This window comes from Chroicocephalus ridibundus, chromosome 4 (genome assembly GCF_963924245.1).
Source record: "Chroicocephalus ridibundus chromosome 4, bChrRid1.1, whole genome shotgun sequence".
In the NCBI taxonomy this organism is placed as follows: domain Eukaryota; kingdom Metazoa; phylum Chordata; class Aves; order Charadriiformes; family Laridae; genus Chroicocephalus; species Chroicocephalus ridibundus.
Genome location: NC_086287.1, coordinates 27,352,772 through 27,373,007, shown reverse-complemented (window position 1 = coordinate 27,373,007; position 20,236 = coordinate 27,352,772). Strand labels below are relative to the sequence as shown.

General features: G+C 41.9%; 1 protein-coding gene across 28 annotated transcripts in view; it reads left to right on the top strand.

The window, feature by feature from the left end:
- Positions 1–20,236, top strand: part of NRXN3 (neurexin 3) — a 1,025,535-nt gene that overhangs the window by 298,850 nt on the left and 706,449 nt on the right. For all 28 annotated transcript variants that reach the window (XR_010071082.1, XR_010071083.1, XR_010071084.1 and 25 more), the window contains 2 exons: positions 13,218–13,656; positions 18,736–19,119. Coding sequence is in view for 25 of the 28 variants with exons in the window: in XM_063335033.1 (XP_063191103.1) it covers positions 13,218–13,656; positions 18,736–19,119 (823 nt within the window). In the remaining 3 variants the exon portion in view is untranslated. The remainder of the gene's footprint in view (positions 1–13,217; positions 13,657–18,735; positions 19,120–20,236) is intronic.

The following is a 20,236-nucleotide window of genomic DNA, read 5'->3' as shown; positions in this document are numbered from 1 at the left end:
CCTTGTGCCTGGATGCATTAAAATGACATTGTAGGAAAAGTAAACAAAATGAGGGAAAAGTTCATTGCCGTGTCATATTTACATTATTGAATTTTAAACCTGAAAGAACTAGTAGATTATTTACACTGATCTGTGTCACCAAAACATTTCCTCCTTAGCTATTCCTTAGGCATAAGGTAGTAATTAGGAAGAGACATTCTGACCGTCTATTGACGTGCTGTGTGAATGGGCCCAGAGTATTCAGTTCCCTGTGTTTCACTTTCTCTTTCTGTAAATGGGGGATAGTGGCCCTTAATGGGGCAGTGGGAGATAATACAGTGAGCTAATGTCAAGACACTAATATTCACAGGGTAACTTAAAATGCCCTAAAGCTCTGTAAGAATTTTTTATGGAAAATGTTTTTACAATGGAGAGATGCATTTTTTTTATTATTTTCTATTTTTTTAGAAAGGAAAAAATACATAGTGATAGGCCCTCTGCAGAGACAAAACAGTATTGAGAGCTCTCTGTATTTTGCAGAATCAGGCCCAGAGTGCCTGGAACCGGCTAATCAGCTGCCTCTTTAGTCTGGCGCTCAGCGCTGACTCCAGCCCTGACCTCTCTCCTTCCCGAAGGGCTCTTGCTGCTCCTCATTGCAGCACCCCACCTCCTTTGAGAAGGAAGTGTAATCTGGTGCTCAATGGGCTGCTTAGGCCCTCGTCTGTCTCCCATTTCTGCTTCTCATCTCAGTGCTTCTTCCCCCTCCCCTCTCATCCCCCAGGAGCAGCTGGACTTGCACTCCATGCACACAGCTTCCCACTCAAAGCAAGAGATGAAGGTGAAGTTTTACCAACAAGCCCCGATAGGCTCTGGCAGCGTGACTGCGTTCTATTTTTTTTATTTTTTTTTTACTATTACTACTTTTCCCCAAGAAACCTGTAAAGATGGGGGAGGCTAGAAAAACAGAACTAGATGGGCTAGACTTGTTGGCATCATGGTGACTGGACTCAATCTCAAACAGAAGATATTTATTTGTTTGTTTGTTTATTTCCTCTTCTTTTTGTTAGTGCAGGAAACTGTAGAGCTGGAGTTCATAGCTGAGAGGGTTTTTAGATACATGTAGGAGAAAGATGTAAAAGAGCTTCTGGTTCTTTTTCTAGCATCAAGATGACAGTGTTTTTCTCTGTTGTCTCTTGTAGGTAGGGAATTAATTACATTCCCTGCCCCCTCCAGCAAATATTCAAGCAAATATTTAGCTCATCACCTCCCTGTTTTCACACAACAGTAAGTCCCAGTGCAGATAAAAGTTTGGGGAATCCTGTCTGTGGAGGGTTTGAACTTTGTTGCATGCCTTGAAATTTGAACAGAGGTGAGCAAAGAGAACCTGCGGAGATGGCTGTGTTGTCAGGTTTTTGCACAGGGCAACAAGAGAGGCATTAAAAAAAGGATTAGAAACCCATAGCATGGAAACAGGTTCTCCTCCTCCTCCCCAGTCCATCTAGACCTGTGTAGCGCACTATGAGAGATGGTGTCAGCCATGGGATAGAGCCATCCTGCCGATGGCACTTCTTCAGCAGAGCTGGAGCGTCTTTGCTCCCTTTCAGGAGAGCGTAGCTGAAGTCATGCCTCTTACTTTGGATGACATTGCAGATGGAAGGAGATGCCAGTGCCCCTGTGACTTTTGTGCTGAGGCTGAGGGAGGGAGACACATCATGGGTTGCAGCACCCCCAGTTGCTATCATCCAGCTACAGTGACACCACTTTAAGTTTATGGACTAAGTCTACACAATACTAAATCCACTAAATATTCCCTCTGTTGCTCTAATCGCAGTGTTATTGGAGCAGTGCTTGCTTTTAAGCATGCGCTCTTCTCATATGTAATGGTAAATGTTTTTGATTTGTTTTTTTTCTGGACAAGTGACAAAAAATATAGAAAATGCCGCTGTGGTTGGCACAATTTGCCTAGCACGTTGGAAGCCTGGGTGGTGACTAGTGCTTGACTGGCATATGGAGACTGAACTACCTTCTCGTACCTGCCAGGGATGCTCTTGTGAAACAGGCTGAAGCAGGCTCAAGGCATATTGGCTAGGGAAGATGGGTAATGGGGTAAAACTGCCTACCTGTAAGTGTGCAATATCTATTCAGTATTTTCACAGAAGACTTTAAACATTGGTGTTCTCATTAAAACACATTTTATCACTGAAATGAAGAGCTGAGTGAAATCGAGAGTTTCTGTCCCAAAGGAGGTTCCTCCAGCTCACATTTGTTTTCATTGCTGCTGGTTAAGATTTTTTTTTTTTTTAAATAGAAATCCCTAAAAACTTCAGGAATTGAATTCGTCTGTAATATTCTGATATTCCCTAAATCAAATTATTTCATACTAATTATTGAGCTGACCCCAAACACTCTGGAGCCAGTTTAAGAACTGTATTTTCCTGTCCAGTGCAGTTCCATGTGGTAGTTGTCCTGTAGGACTCTTGCGTCCCATTCTCATATAGGGGCCAGAGTATTTGCTCAAGCTGCTTTGTGGCAAAACCAGTCCTGAGTCTCTTCTGATGTCAGGTGGGACGCTGACATTGCATCATGTGAAAGTATTTCCCTAGGGAGCACAGAACAGAGGTAAAAACAGGGACCACTATTGAAAGTAAATGCAATGGCTGGAAAATACTGTTTCATGGTATAGTAAGTTCATACAAAAGCTTTTCTGTTAAGTTTGATGAAACTAAACATGCCATTTTGGGTTGCAACGGCTTGAAGTGAAGCATTTCATTGCTAATTCTCTGTTAGGAAAATGGAATTCTGTGTTAGCAAGCCATCCCGATGGAAGCATTCACCCAGCCGTACTAAACAGATCTATTTCCTGAGATAGGTCTTTTGTACTTGCGCAACCTTAGGTGGATTTGAAATACAATGAAATCGCTAAGTGGAGTGTTATTTGCTAAGTCATTGTCTGATACAGTTTTCAGTGTCTTGTGTAATAAGGTTCAAGCCTTAAATGCTCAATGGGACCATCCTAAAATAATTCCTCTCTGCCTTTCAGATGAAATCCTTAAGACACTTGACAGTAATCATTTCCTCACATACTCATCACTGAACCAAGCTAGACGGATTTAGCTTGTGCTAGCTAGACAAATCTGAGATTTCAGGATGTGTTTGGGAGGAGCAGAGCATTCTCTAACTGGTGGATGTCTATATAAGCTCAATACAGAGTTGAATGTAATTGAAGTCAACTACTGCATGCTGGTAAATAAGCTTCTCTGATGATTTTTGCTTTTTTTTCTTCTTTTTGACTCTAAAAAGGCTGTCAAACCTTTATTAGCTAGGAAGTTCATTTGTAAATTTAAGCTCTTCAAATTTGTGAGATATCAGATTTGTGTTAATATAAGGTTTATTCTTCTGTTCTGTGCATCGAACACTAGGACAGTCTTTAGCCACATAGTAATTTCCCCTTTCTCATGTCTCTCCTGCCCCCAACACAGAATCATATAAAATAAAACTGGAATGGACCATGACAGATTATTTAATCCTTTCCGCTTCCACTGTCCCAAGATAAAATCAATGACGTATATGTGTGTCTTGACAGCAATTTGTTTAACCTGTAATTAAAGGTCTCCAGTGATGGTTGCTCCTCAGGCAATCTCTTCCAGTGCTTCACTGTTCTTAAATTAAAAGAGCTTTTACCAACATCAATTCTAACACTTCCTTGCTGTAATTTTTGCCCATTATTTCTCATCCTTTTCAGCATAGATACAAAGAACAGGTTGTTAATTTCTGCTTTGTAGCAGCCTTTTTATATTTGAACACTGTTATAATGTCTCCTTGCAGTTTTCTTTATGTTAAAAAGAAGCAGTGCTTTCAGTCTTTCTTCTATTTTCGAGACCTCTGGTCATTCTCGTTGCTCTCCTCAGGACACTTTCCAATGGTCCCACTCCTTTCTTGAAGCGCAGTTCTCTGAACTGGACATGATCTCCGGCAGAGTGCAGCATTGCCTCCTCCCATGTCTCCATACATTCCAGGATGCTTCATTCAGTCCCTCCAGTGAATGATTTTCTGTGTGTAACTATTAAGTGTTTCTTTCTTCTGTCTTGTTTTACCTCTGCACTATGCAGGCTCAGTGTAGAACGTAGAATTTCCTCGTTATTGTATACATGTGAATATTTGTAAAATACCGAAATATCTCCTCTATGCCCTTCTTATATCCAGAGACACGTCCAAGGTACAAGTTGCTTTTCAGGACTAGGATGAGGTATGCCTGTGTCTATGGCCTGTGGCACGAGTCAGGAGCATCATAGCTGGCTGTCTTGGCTTCCCTGTCCTACAGCTTTTATTCTTCTCTGTTACGAGGCCAAATGGAGGGTGAATAGAACATGAAGCAAGTGGGAAGTTCAAGTATATGCACCTGAATCCATAGTGAAATGCCATAAACTCTTTGCCATGACACAAAGGTGGACTCTGCTACTTTCAAATATCTCTTACTTTTTCACCTAAATATTAAGAGTATCAGCTAGTTTTTAGGAACAGACTGAGAAATCTAAGTCTAATTTCTCAGAGCATTTCTTCTAGCTTTAGCAGTAAAGATGAAGTCTTTCCTTGTCTTCACCTACAGCTCTTGGCTAATTAGCACTTCTGCAAAAAACAATTCCATGAACTCAAGTTGGCCACCGTAATGTGAGGAATATACTTTTGAAAATACTGAGTTTAGGTGGCTTTCTCAACGTTGCTTAGAAAATCTGTGGAAAAATTATATTTTAAGAAATATGGGAACTGTGCCTTATTTCCTGTGATCCCTTTCTTCACTTACTGCGCAGAACTTGAAGCTTCTGTAGCAAGGAAAGAAGAGGACTTGACACGTCCGCTGCAGAACAGCATTCATCCTCAAATCATAGTTGATGCTACAACCAATTCAACTTAATCTTTCTGCTGCCTGTGCTGTGCCTTTTTGGTAGCTGAGGAAATGACTTTAGTCTTTGAGGCTAATATAGAATCTTTCAGCAGCATTTCTCTTGCAACTATAAAAGCTTCTTCCCCCTCTATACTGTCGTGCCTTTTTTCACAAATAAATATGTATAATTTTTAATGTTTCCGTCATATTTGGTTCAAGATGCAATTCTGGGGTCTGCTGTTCCCTTTGAAATCAAGATTTTCTTCAACAGTAGACCAAATGAATTAGCAGTCAGTGTTTGCAAAAGTTCGCAATCTCTCTTATTCATATATTTAGTTTGTTGTAAGGCAAAAAATCTTAGATCTTATTCCAAAAAGGCATAGATAGAAATGTTGGGTCTTTATCTTGGTATATTCCAAGGTGGAAGATATGGCAGCAAGATGGACCTTGAGCTGCATTAGTCTGTTTAAGCTTGTTCTGAGATACCCTGTGAATGATCTGAGTTGGTGTTGACTCTGTAGTAACTGTGAACGCACTCCGATGTCCTGAATTCTGATGAGCAGCAGGGGCTTATTTTTTGGCTTAAAGAATAGTTACGACCACAGTGAAGTACTGGGTCCTCTGTCCTCAGTATCTGTTAAGGAGGCATTCTCACTGGAACGGTTGAAGAAATTCCACCCTGCCTTTTTCAGCCCTTTTTTACTGGCACCTTGAATCCCTTTTCTTTCTATCCTACTTCAGGGAGTGCTTCTCTCTGTCTTCCTATAAGTCTTCTAAAATTGAAACAAACTCTTTTCTCTTCTGGAGATTTCCACAAAACTTGAAGTTATTCAGAACCTGTTGTAAGGTGGAAAAGAATTTCAAGGGAAGCTCAAAATAGTTCTGCCTTATTGTTGAAGCGTTCTACTCACTATATTCCTATTTTTAGCTGGGTAAACACATGTTCTTTGTTAAACATAATTCATATAGAATGTAGGATCTCATTACTTTAGTCAACATAGCACAAATCAGATTTGAGTCATATTGGTTTGGTTTCAGTTACTTATCATCAATGTTTGATGTATTGTTTTTCAGGACAGGCAAATTAACTTCTTCAGTGTGGTGAATGGTTATTGTGTTGTTTTTATTACCTGAATGCAGTTGTTATCCCAGCGAACCATCAAATATGTTTAGACGAGGTATGCACAGTCCACATACAGTTCTTTAAATAAGTATATCAGCTTTACTTACCCATCACTGAAGTCTCGGATCGCTGCATACATAGTCTGTCCCAAGCACAAAGTAAAGCACCGTTCGTTGGTGTGTTTGTTTCTACTTGCTGGTCGGGGCAGGCTAGAAACATATAGTTCTGGTAAACCAGCTGATAAACTGTAATTTGTTAAGCTGCAGGAACTTGGCTGGTTCAGTACAGGTGCCTTTAAGGATGTCTTGCAGTTAGTCCTTCTGAGAAGTGATATGGGCAGTGGGTGAAGGGGGGCAGCCTGGGACAGAAAAAAGCAATTGGTGATACACAGGACGCAGTAAGTTAGTAACTTGGCTGAATTCCTAGTGCAGTGGGTTGATCCTGGCTGGACACCAGGTGCCCACCAAAGCCACTGTATCGCTCCCCTCCTCAGCTGGACAAGGGAGAGAAAATATAACGAAAGGTTCATGTGTCGAGATAAGGACAGGGAAAGATCATTCACTAATTACTGTCACAGGCAAAAGAGGCTTGACTTGGGGAAAATTAATTTATTTTATTACCAATCAAATCAGAGGAGGATAATGAGAAACAAAAACTAAATCTTAAAACACCTTCCCCTACAACCCTCCCTTCTTCCCAGGCCTAACTTTACTCCCAATTTCTCTGCCTCCTCCCCCTGACCAGCGCAGGGGGATGGGGAATGGGGGTTGTAGTCAGTTCATCACATGTTGTTTCTGCTGCTTTTTCCTTCTCAGGGGGAGGACTCCTCACACTCTTCCCCTGCTCCAGTGTGGGGTCTCTCCCACGGGAGACAGTCCTGCACAAACTTCTCCAATGTGAGTGCTTCACACGGGCTACAGTTCTTCACAAACAGCTCCAGCATGAGTCCCTTCCATGGGGTGCAGTCCTTCAGGAACAGACTGCTCCAGTGTGTGTTCCCCATGGGGTCACAAGTCCTGCCAGCAAAACTGCTCCAGTGTGGGCTCCTCTCTTTCCATGGGCCTGCAGGTCCTGCCAGGAACCTGCTGCAGCGCGGACTTCACCTGGGGTCACAGCCTCCTTCAGTCATCTGTCTGCTCTGGCATGGGGTCCTCCATGGGCTGCAGGTGGATATCTGCTCCTCCGTTAACCTCCATGGGCTGCAGGGGCACAGCCTGATTCACCATGCTCTTCACCATGGGCTGCAGGGGATTCCATGCTCCAGTGCCTGAAGCACCTCCTCCCGCTCCTTCTTCACTGACCTTGGTGTCTGCAGAGTTCTTGCTGTCATGTATTCTCACTTCTCACTCCAGCTGCAGTTTCTCTTGCACAGTTTGCCCCCTGCTTCTTAAATATGTTATCCCTGAGGCGCTACTGTCACAGATTGGCTTGGCCTTGGCCAGTGGTGGGTCCATCCTGGAGCCAGCTGGCATTGGCTCTGTTGACACAGGGGAAACTTCTAGCAGCTTCTCACAGATGCCACCCCTGTAGCCCTCTTGCTACCAAAACGTGTCACACAAACCTGATACACCTAGCTAGCTAAACTTAGATAGGCTTCAGGTTATTGCGCTTTTTCATGATGGTCATCTAATTTGCCAGGCTATCAATGGCCATTCCCCTTTGGAGCATGCCTGTGTCCAGCCTGCACTGAAAACCATGTTTCCTGCTTAATAGCACCAACTTGTAGAGGAATTTTTATATTGGCCACTGGCCAAGCCTAGCACATCATTTTTCCTCACTTTTGTTGCTCTCTCTCTCTATCTGCATCTTCACTTGATTGCAGAGAGACGCTTTTCATCATTGTGAAAAGCCATCTGATTAGAGCTCTCATTAACCCACGTGTGAAGCTTCTTATAAGTTTAGCTGGAGAAATTCCTTGAATGCTTCAGAATTGCAAAGTTGCCATTTTTAAGAAGCCTCAAAACTAGATTGCCAATTTGTTTTAGCTCAGCTTAAAACAAACTCTTCTTTCTCAGCAGTTTTAAAGGAAACCTAATTTACTGTATATCTTTCTACCCCTCAAAATGTCTCAGATGTCCTGGAATTCTACTGCTGATTATCAAAGACTGTGTGTATCTAGACTATCCCGTCCCTGGCCAACCATCGGTACCGGTCTAATTCATTAAACAAAGGCACTGAATAGCAAAAAAATTCCTCTTTTAAAGTGTATTTAGAAGCAGTCTTCAAGGAAAAGGAAAAAACCCACACTTATTTCATTGTTCTAATTTCATTTTTGGAATGTAAAGCTATTTTAAGATTGGAAGCATGAAGGTTACTTTTCAAATGCTCTATGCGTAGCTTTTACTAGTCATTTTGTTCCCGTTTCTCTTCGCTACCTTCTTCTGGGAATAACTGTAAAGTAGATGTGTACGTCTGTACCAGGAATCATCTCCTTGACTCCCTTAGGCCTCTTGACTTTCTCTGATACACATACCAGACACGGGATGAACTCAAGCTTGTCTCTGTTTAAACAGGCAAGATGGGCTTTGTTCAGAAAGCCATCTGACAAAAATTTATGGGCGCTGCTTTCATTGCTTTGCTTACTTTGAAGTTGTTATGGAAGCTATGTCCCAGAGTGGCGCTAGAAGACTATGGCCTAGTGAGGGTCAGCTCTCTGAGTCAGTCACGGCCTCATTTGGAGTTAGAGGGGTGGGGATTTCAATCGGTATTTTGGTATATCCCGAAGAGCCCTCAAGTTAGTTCAGAGATTGCTGGTAAAATGAGAGTACGAGGTAGGAAGTGTTACGCAGATGATGTTCTATTGCTGGCAGATAGCTTCCTCAGTGAAACGTGAAAACGTTTCTTCTCTGGCTTGCCCTAAGTGACTCTCTAAGAAACTAGTTCTTGAAGCTCGTATATTTAGAACTATAGAATCAAGTTTTTTGTCCTACACTTTTTACTTGCCTTCCTTTTTAATGGGTTGTGGCAAAGTAGGATCACAAACGTATAAAAAAGCCTCACTGAAAGCACTGGTGGCAAGTCAGACCAGAACTGATATAAGCATCTTCTTTACCAGGCATTTTTAACATTTGGGAAGGATGTGTTTCATCTATCCTGGAAAACTGCACTGAAGCATCTGTTGATTTCATTAAAACACAGAGATTCATAGGTTATGAGGCCAGAAAGAGCCATTATGATAATCTAGGCTGATTTGCTATATAATTAATTCCTGTCTCACTATGTCTTTTAGAGAAAACAAGATATTATTTTAATTTAAAGTTTGCCACTAGCAGAGAACACACCATAACCTGTAGTATCTTATTTCAATAGCAAATTACCCTCATGTAAAAATAAGTCATAATATTTTAAAATGTGAATTTCTCTAACTTCAGTTTCTAGCCCCCAGATCCCATTATTCTTTTGTCACATGGATTGAAGAGCTCTCTATTGCCAAATTCCATTTTCTGCACAGGTACTCGTAGATGGTAATCGAATCACCCTTTAACCTATACCTATTAAACAGACTGAATTTGAATGTTCTTCACTATGGGACATGCATTCCAGTCATTTAATTATATTCCTGTTTCTCATTCTTGAATCTTTGGTTTAACAATTGAACCGTGGGTATCAGAAGCTGCCTTAGTGTCTCATTGTCCAAGCCAGAGATGCTGTTGTCTCTCTCTTCCTGCTCAGGATTCACCTTGGTTTTACATCCAAGGATTATTTTTATCCTTTTGTTTATAGTGCTGAGATGTACCTGATTGTACATCAAGATCTTGATGTCCGCATGTGGCTGTTAATGATACCTCAAGTCAGCTGTGTGAACACTTGTACTTTTTTCCTTAAACATAAATGCCTTTTAAATTTCTTCAGCTAGGTTGTGGGTTTAGGTTCTTTTAAAGAAAATAACGTAGAACAGCAAGCACTTGAATAATAGAGATTCAGATTGAGGTGGATCTGTTTCTTTGAAAAGATTGAATTCAGAACTCTTGTACCTATTCAACACCCTTTCTCCTCTTTTTCCCAGGTTTTCCTTTGTGCTTGCTTTCTTGGTCCTTTCTTTCAAACTCACTCTCAGATCCTCCATTGTTAGTGACTTTCTAGGTTACAATTAACTCCATGTAATTTTCTCTAGATCCTTTGAAAGTCTTCTGTCTCAAGGATTCTCCAGCTGTGGTACTGGTATGACCATATGTGTATGGTCTGCAGCAAGACTCCGGTACAAGACAGTCTGCAGCAAACTCCAGATAAACCCAGAGGCAGACCCTCTGCATTTCCCCAGAAGAGATGGGAATTGTTACTCAAGTCTGCTCATCTCATGTGGGGAAAGACTGGGTCAAGATACAGTTTAGAGGAGTGTTGGTTTGTGCAACAGCTAGTAGTATCCTATAGGGGCAGTTCTCCTATGTTAGGATCATTAAAGTCACAGTTTGTTCAAGCCTGGCATTTTCTTGCCCACCAAAGCAACTCCATACTGGGGTGAAACCAAAAATGCAGTGTTGTGCCAAAGTCGTACCAGTCAAGGAGTCCCACGTGTATGTGCTGGCAGAAGGACTTTGTCCACAGGAACCCATTTCCAGTTACCCTCTTTTCCAGGCTGTCCCTGCAGTGGGATAAGAAGTAGATTGTGCACAACTTACTATACACGTAGATTCATTAAGAACATGAGAAAAGCCCTAGTGGGCCTGAAGAACAGTCAATCCATTTAGCCATTATTCTGCCTGCAACAGTGGCAGGTGAAGTGCTATTTAGGGAGAGCACGTGAGCGTGGCTGCTATCAGTGTGCATTCCCCTTACATTCCCACAACATCCATTGTTATTGGATTAGGATTATTAGAAGGTCCGTCCCTTCCTTTTGCCTTTAATATCAGTTTGTGGACTTGCTGTCCATTTATCTTGCTTGTTCTTTTTGGGCCTGCTGATGCTCTCTGCTTCCACAACCTTCTGTGGCAGCAAGTTCCAGAAGTTCGCTACCCTATGTGTAAATAAGTACTTCTAAAAATCCATTTTAAACTGATACCCTACAAGTTCCAATGAGTGCCTCTAGTTCTATTATTGCTGGATTTGTCAAAGAGCAGTTAGTTCTACATTAACCTTCTCCATCTTCAGTCATATTTTTTCTCAGACCTCTCCAAATGTGAGCCCTGGCCTTTTCAGGCTATCCTTATAAAGCATCCTGCTCCTCCCTCTTAATTGTACTATTTATTTCCCTCTGTACCTTCAGCTCCTCTGTTTCCTTGAGACGCAGAGCCAGGAGTGCATGCAGTGCTCCGAACTAGTCTTTGTGGAAAGCACTGGGCTTTCTGCACGCACAAAGCATGTGCAGAAGCCCTGGGCAGTCCAGATAGCTCCGTGTGCATGGAGTACATCTCAAGCTTCTTACATTGGCCTTTCCTGCATCCAAAGGTAGCTGCAGCTCATCAGTGCTGTCTGGCTGAGGTGCACCTCATTGCCTGGCAAGAGGGGGAGGCTGTAGCACACAGCCTTGCTGAGTCACTGGAAGGAGGTGCATGATCTGTCTAGCGAGAGCATTTGACATGGTTAATCCGTAGAATGAAACTACTACCGTCCCACAGATCGAAAATGTATTTTATTTCTGTTGCAGATATTAATAGACTTGATGTGTTTGAAGCCTGTGCGAGGGCAGGGTGCTTTATTGGGAACTGGAGCAAAAGCAGCTATTGTGGGTCAATACTGTCCTCTGCTGGGAGGAACTACAGCTTTGTGCCATAACTCAAATGGGAATTAACAGCTGGCTTCTCCTTTCACTCTGATGTAGGGTGTTTTGCCTTTGCAAAAGGAAAATCTGATGCTGTGCAGGCTGCACTAGGGAAGTTCTCCTTTAATGCTTAGCAAAAGCTGGAAATTCTTCGCTTGCCTCAAATGAGTTGAACGGTGATTTAATTTATTTTTCATCGTGAGGTTACCTACTTCAGAAGCTTGTCCCTCATTCTCTCTCTCTCATTTGCCTTTTAATATTTACTGCACGCTCATTTCTCTGACTTCCCTTTCCTATTTGTAGAATTAACAATGCGTATCTCCTTTCCCTTCTTTCTTTCATAGCAAATTGCTGACAACTCATCCTGCTAGCGTTTTGAAAGCAGAAATCAAATGCGTCTGTATGGGTATGCTATATGTAATACACACAAAGTATTTTAAAATAACAACTCCTTAGAAGAAATCAGAGTCTTCAGTAGTGTCGCAGAACACGAATTCAATCAAAATTGTGTTAGTTGCAGAAATGCTTTTGCTTGCTTCATGTGCCAGCTCGGGGTTTAGGAAGCATGGAAGGTGGTTGAGAGGAAGTACGGTTTACAAATATTTCAGTTTTGTGCCTTTTCCAGTCCCTGCCTGTGTGAGAATGGCTTGGGGCAGAGAGGAGTCCTCTTTGCAAGGAATTAATTCTGTACCTATGAGAAAGAGAAGAGAGGACGTCTGGACTGCTGAGCAAGCCAGGCATGCTACAGGAGTGCTTGCCTGTTTGGGACTCTTCCCGTGGCAAACTTCCATCCACGTAGCAACAGAGACCAGAGTTCTGGTCCTTCACCCAAAGAGAGTAAGAGTCCAGGCACTGAATACGTACAGGCTTTTATGCGTTAGCATGGAGACCGTAGGTTTCTTGAAGTGAGGGTAAGCTGTGCAGATATCTCCGTAGCAAGTTTGTGCCTAAGATGTCTTGGTCAGAGAAATTTTAAGACTTTGTTTATTTTTTCTTGTAGCTCTTCAGGAGCCACAGGGCAATCACCAACAGTTCACAGCAACTCGCTTAAATTTTTTTTTTTTGCATCTCTCTCCTAGTAGTTAAGTGGGCTTATAGGAATAATAGAGAAATGACAGTGGTGGTACAGAGTTCCCCACTGTGGCTAGCAGAGATGGACATGGAGGTTACACTTTGTTATGTATTTTGTATGAGATTTATGCAAATATAACAGCATGATACCAGACACACACTGTATTTTATGTACAAAAGCTTTTACAGCAGAGTGGGTCTGTGGTAGAGTTAATTGTTCTCACTGTCCTTCAGTTAAATGTTCTCTTCTGCCTGCTTATCTGATCTATAGTCATTGCCAAGTACCCGTTGCTGTCATTTCTATACACGCTCCTCTCTCCCTCTGTCATCATGTCAGACTCTTGCACGGTCTCCTTTCTGGTCCCCACTGCCTTTTGGGAGAAGTTTACTTTTGGCTGAAAGTAATTGGGGTATTTGTACTGTATGCAGGATTGATGTATGGTATTTTTCCTTGTGTCTGGCAGGTTGTTTATAAGAATAACGACATTCGTCTGGAGCTGTCTCGCTTGGCACGGATTGGTGATACAAAGATGAAGATCTACGGGGAAGTGAAATTCGTATGTGAGAATGTGGCCACACTGGATCCCATCAGCTTTGAGACACCTGAGGCCTATATTAGCCTGCCTAAATGGAATACCAAAAGGATGGGCTCCATCTCATTTGATTTCCGAACCACTGAACCCAATGGACTGATCCTTTTCACCCATGGCAAGCCTCAGGAGAGGAAAGATGCCAGGAGCCAGAAAAATACAAAGGTAGACTTCTTTGCAGTTGAGCTTCTAGATGGGAACCTCTACTTGCTGCTGGACATGGGCTCTGGGACCATTAAAGTCAAGGCCACCCAAAAGAAAGCCAATGATGGAGAGTGGTATCATGTGGATATTCAACGAGATGGAAGATCGGGTAGAGTGATGACTTTTTCTTAAGTAGAATCGTTTTTCAGATCCAGACCTAGGGCTGTGTATTAATTCTCAGAACCCTCAAAACCTGTTAGATATGAGTCACCTTCTTACAAAAACTTAGTGTTACTCCAGTGATGTTTATCCAGCAAAGCAAAGATGTGAATGGCTAGGTTTTCATTAAATGTTCAGTGTGAACTTCAGATAGCACATCACAGAGACAGTCTATTAATATTTTACTCACAGTCTTTAGATGTTCTGGACCTATCCTTGCAATTACATGCATAATTATAGTGAAGATTTCTTTGTAGGCCACAGTAAGGTTTAAGATCCTTCAGAACCATTATTATGTAGTTCTTGATTTGAGAAATTCTTACTGATCGACTTTGGATCTCTGTTCAAAAAGAAAACGTAGTAGAAACCAAATGAAACTTATTGCTGTGACCAAATATTACCATCTTGTCCTGGATCTTGTGTCTTTAAAGAGCAGGGATTTGGGATCTTGTCACGAGGAAAATAAAAGTAATGGGCACAACCAGTGACAAAATTATGTCAACAAATCAACATTTTAATCCTATTTTCATCCTGTTCTGTTTTCTTTAGTATCTTGTAGTTTTCAGTTAGGTTTCCTTACTCTCTCTTGGATGCCAAATTCTAGTCTTAATATCTGAGTCAGATCCTTTATTTCCTCACAGCTTCTTATCTGTAAAAATGTGGTTTAGTTTATTTCTAATAATATACCTACCATGCAATTACCAAGAGGTGGGGTTTTTTGTTTCTAGTTCTGGATATTAAGCTAATATATTCATGATGTACTCTGAAATTGTCTAAGGAAAACAAAAATTATCGAATACTGTAACTTCATCTTGAGAATTTGCAAACAATTGTACTTGAATTCTTCCTGAACTGTTGGGATCTCAAAGCCTGGCTGTATATCCCTTCAAAGGGAATTTTGCTTACATTTGCAAGTGGATTTGGGATTTGTCTGGTGATCTCCAGATGATAGCTTTAGGTCCCTAATTTTATGTTTCCAGTTGCTGAATGCCATCAGTAGAGAGGACGCAGTGCTAGAATTTGCTTCCCTTGAGTTTTCAAAAGAGCTGACTTTTAGATACCATGCAAAGCCAAGCTGTTTTTACAGGTCTTTGCCTGAAGCTAGTTTTCACTTTGATCACGTGAGGAGTTTCTTTGTGTTTGGCATGGTGCAGTGCTCTACTAGGACTTAATATCTGTGGTTATATATTGCTATCTCCTAAAGACATCAATAGGAACATTTTATAAAGGAAGCCATAAATAAATAAATGTAGCTTTGATTTCTTTAGAGTTGCTAAAATTTAATTAACTTCCAAGGATAAACTCAATTAGTTTCATTCAGTACTGCCTTCGGTTTTGCTTGCTCACTTGGGGACTGTCTGGTCCCTGGAGAGGCAGCTGCAGAAGGAGAATAAACAGAAATGACACTAACCTCTCTGCTAAGTTTGTAAAAACCTAGGAAGAGGGCACATGTTGATTTGGACTGGGAGGGTGTGACAGACAGCACTGCTACTTGGTGAACGGAGACTGCAGGACTGACTTGTTTGTCGCTTGGCAGGGAGGCTTGTGATGTTCTGGACACTGATTAAAGATAACAGATTTTGAATTAAAAGCTCTTTGCTCGACAAGAATTAAGAGGTTTGAATGTTCTTGTCTTCTCTTTTTTTTTTTTTTTTTTTTTTTTTTTTTTTTTTTTACAATTGCATTTTCTGCTGCTGATGAGTACTGGGTAATGGTCCTAGTGACTGATGTCTTGTCTCCCCAGAAAACCAGGATACTGGCATTGATTTCTTCACACCATACCCTTAGCAAGTGTCAACTACTCTTATCCAGTGGTACTTTTGATAGGTGTGAGAAGTAAGTTCAGGATTTTTTCTTGTTTAGTCTTTGGCTTTTCTCCCATGTGTGGACCAGAGAACGGTTACACCTTGAAGATTTTTATTTTATTTTATTTTTTAAAATGTGGATGCCTGTCATCTAGAAACTGAACTGCAATAATGAACTTACTTAATGTAGGCTACAAAACAGCCATTTGGGTTTAATGAGCTAGCGATCTAGAGGTTCTGATTCTCATTACTAAAGCAGCCAGGCTTTTATTAGGTGTCATCTCTCCCATTCTTCTTCCCATTTCTGTAACAGTCCAAAACTTCACGCTCTGCTGAGCTTAGTAAAATAGCCTAAAAATCCAAATGTTGACTACTGCAATATACTAAGGCAGGAGCGCAAATGCTGGGGAAGCATGGCAGTCGTGCTGGAATAACCTCTGGCACCTCTAGTCCCCTTAGGCTTTGTGTATGCTTTGGTCTGCGTTGGCTGCCAGAGCAACAAAAGCTGTTTTTTCTCTCTGCTCTGACAGAAGCTGACAGCGTGGACACGGACACCTAGTGTCCTGTAAACTTGCCATCCTTGGGGAAAGCTCCTACAAAGCGTCTACAAAACGTGCCACAGTTTCTACCTGGGGAAGACTGAGCATGTTACACAAGACAACGTTTTTGGCTGGTCATCAGCTACAAAACACACATGTTGTCCCACCCACTCAGACACTAAAAATCTTATCTGGAAGGTCTGGTCTACAGTTGCATCGCTGCACTGCTTTGTATACCAGCTCTGCCCTCAGGAACGATGGTCTTTTGGTCTGTTTGTTCTGTAGCCCGGTATGAAGTGCCTAAGGGACTGGAAAGGAGATGCTTAGATGCTTCTGATTTCTCAAGGTGGGATTTGATCTACCTGAACAGAGTCGCAAACATGGGATTGGGGGTGGAAGAAAAAAAGTTAGCTCATGTGACTGCTCCTTCTTAGGGCCAATTCAGAACTTCTCCATTTCAGCAGCTTCGTCAAAAGTGCTGTGCATCCAAGCTAGTGCCATCTCCTTACAGGAATAGTAGCAGGGTACAAAACACTGGCAGAAAGTTTAGGCTGCTGTCTAGCCTGTTTCCTTTCATCATCTCACGCTCTTTCTCCAGGTTTTACACTTTGTCTTGGTATATCCGGTATTTCTTCTCTTTTTGGGGGGATTCTTTACCTTTGTGGCTTTTGTGAGGTGGTGTTTGTTTTCTCCATAGTAGCAGCTGTCTGGGCCTCAGCCCTCTAATATTTTGGTTTGTTCTAGTCTTTTTGAGTAATATGTATTCCACATGCTGCTTTTGAGAAGTGACAGCGGAGATGCTGGAAGGGGGGCTGTGATCCTGTGGCTCTGGGACATGCTGCCTTTATGACTGTAGGTGTATTGTCACATCTTCTCTTTTCTTACTTTGTAAAAGGGAAAATGTGGTGCTGCAGCTTGTTCTTACAAAATGATTCATCAAATAACCTTGGTTCTCTTTGAGCCTTTAATTTGTAACGCCTCTGTTGCTTCTGGCACTCTGCTGCCTCTGACATTATTCCTAAATTATTACTGAACATCACACACATGAAATACCTTGTATCTGTGTCATACGTGCTGTTCTTTAAGAAGACACCTATTACAACTGAAGAAAAAGCATGTGTACACGACTCCACTTTCTCACAGAAGACACAAAATAGAGCTAACTCTATTAACTAAACTCTCCCACCTTATCGTAGGGGTGTCTGATAAAAAAGCAACGATGTGGAATTAATCTTAAAGCTCGGATAGTTGTCTCTGAGGACAGACTATCTTAATGACAAGGCAGTTGGATGCAGTGATTTATAGCCAGGGAGAGTGAATTGCTGATTTTTAACTGAGTGTCTGGTGGGCAGATGTCCCTATTATGAAAGCTGCTGAATGCTCTTCTGAAGAGTACGCTGCTCTGGGATGTGAGACCTGCGTTATGTTCCCTTTTTCTCTTTGGGTGCACTGTCTGACCTTAAACAAGTCACTTCACTTCTCTGCATCTTTTTCATGCATTCTGATTATATTTCTGTATTATATGTTCGGATTATTTTATGTGCTGGGACAATTTCTTGAAATATATAGGAATGGCCTCAGTGCAATATGCTGACATCTCGCTTGGAGTATATGGAAGCTGCTATGGATTTCATAATAACTTTTCTTCAGAGATAACCTTTATCTTTCTCTACCTCGATTTTCCTGTTTGTGAAATAGAAGTTAGAATACTTAACTTTCTTTGTAAAACCATAGAGTAATTTATTTTGGAACAAACTTCTGGAGATTCCTAGTCCAAACTCTGCCGAAATCTATGCTTTCTTCAGGGTCGTGTCCAGTTGTGTTTTGAATGCCTTCAGGACGGTGACCCCAGGACCTCTCTGAGGTTTATGTTCCCGCTTTTGACCACCCTCATGGTGAAAAATGTTCCTTTCTATGGAGTTGGAGTTTCCCTTGCTGCAACCTGTGTGATCAGTGTCTCTTGTCACTGCGAGTGCACACTGATGACTTGTGTTCAAATTATTGTCCACATATCCCCAGGTCCTTTTCTGCAGAGTTGCTCCTTAGCCAGCTGGTCTCCAGCCTGTACTTATGTGTGAGGTTATTCTGCCCCAGGTGTAGGACTTTGTATTTATTGTTGTTGGTTTACATCAAACATTTCTATCGGTCCTTTGCTCTACCTTGTAAAGGTTTCTCTGAATGGTAGCCCTGTGCTTCCTCCAATGCATCTGCCATTCTCCCCAGTTTGATGTCATCTACAAACTTGATGGGGGTCTATTTAGTTCCATTATCCAACTCCAGATTTGGATGTACTGATTAAGTGTTTTCTGGAAGAGCTACAAATGTGGATTAATATGCTTTTACTTATCTTTTTTTCTCTCCAATCTTGATACCATCCAACTCCTGTATGTTCTCAGTAAGTCTGTGCTTTGCTGGATGAATACCACTGAATGATGCTCAGTTTTTACATGTTATTATTTAGCCATTGCATTGTTTTGCTTGTGACCATATAGTTGGGATACAGATACGTGATGATCAGTCACTGCATGGAGGTACTTATGGTCTGTGGTTCAAGAGGAGAGGGAGCTGTGTGGAAGACGCTGCCTTCACTCTCCTGCGCTGAACCTCACTCAGTTATTGGAAAAAAATGAACTAGACTGAGTCTGTTACTGAAAGTGTTGATGTCTCCTTATCCTCCTCATTTAGGTACTATATCAGTGAACAGCAGACGCACCCCATTCACCGCTAGTGGGGAGAGTGAGATTCTAGATCTGGAAGGCGACATGTACCTCGGTGGGCTGCCGGAGAACCGGGCAGGTCTCATCCTTCCCACAGAGCTCTGGACAGCAATGCTGAACTATGGCTACGTCGGCTGTATCCGAGACTTGTTCATCGATGGACGAAGCAAGAACATCCGGCAGCTGGCAGAGGCGCAGAATGCTGCAGGCGTCAAGTCCTCCTGCTCCCGCCTCAGCACCAAGCAGTGCGACAGCTATCCGTGTAAGAATAATGCAGTCTGCAAGGATGGCTGGAACCGCTTCATTTGTGACTGCACTGGCACCGGCTATTGGGGTAGAACGTGTGAGCGAGGTAAGCTGAGTTTCCTGACCTCAGTTACACAGAGATGAAAGTATGCAGGAGGACTAGAACAAAATCCAATTTTTCCATGAAACTTTCCCCTGCCCTTGTTGGTCTTCCCAATGCTAAGTTCCAGTCCCCACACTAAGAAAGGTTTCTTCTCTGATCATTTCCTTCCAGTCTTTTCTACCTTCATTTTGTGAGCTTACCTTCTTCATCTGCCACTTCACTCCCTAAGCCTTCTGAAGACCTTGTCTTCAGGTTCCAGGATTTCTTTGACTGAATATGGTTTGTCTCCTAAGGCAGAAAATGATGCTGCATGCCAGAAGTCTCGGGCAAATTACTTGAAACAGTACCAAGTGTGAACTTGAATTATGACGATTTTTGTTGCATGGGACTGATGATGTATCCCAGTTCTGTCTAGTCTTCCTCTTTTTTTCATGGTAGGATTTCCTTGGTGGCTGTTTATGGGTAAAACCAGCTAAGAAAAACTAAGAGCAACATGTCTCCAAGTTCGCCTCTGATAAGGCAAATCTGTAGGAGATGTTTGGAGATGCTCTGCATCTTATCTTTATTCCTTCTCACTGGTGATTTAAAGACACATGATTGGAGGCACAAGTAATGCTGGTACAGGCAAGCAAAATGTCTGTGTTCTAGGCCACATAGAAAGGAATTTACTAATTGGGATATCTGAGCTATATATTTCTCAAATACCAGGTGGTTCCATTAATTGTTGTTATCCTTACTGTGCTGGTGCCACCTTCAGAATGAGGTAGGTGAATGGTTTTAAAAAAAACCTGATGGGCTAAGATGACTTAGAAAAGAAAATACTTCCTAAAGGGTGGGTTTTTTTATATCAAAACTAATCTTTCTGTTAATATTTAGCCATTAGCACTGCATTCTCACAGTACACCCAAGAATTACCTGTAAACTGTTAGCACTTGGGGATTTCAGCCCCTTCTTTCTATTACCTTACTTGTCACCATAGGCTAGTGGTTATAGCATGTGTCTTAGAATTGGAAATTCAGGTATTTTTGAGCTTCTGCGATAAATATTTGAGAAGCTCCTTTCCTACTCAGTGTCCCCCCATGCATTTTTTATTATTGATCGTAGTACCATGCCACTTATG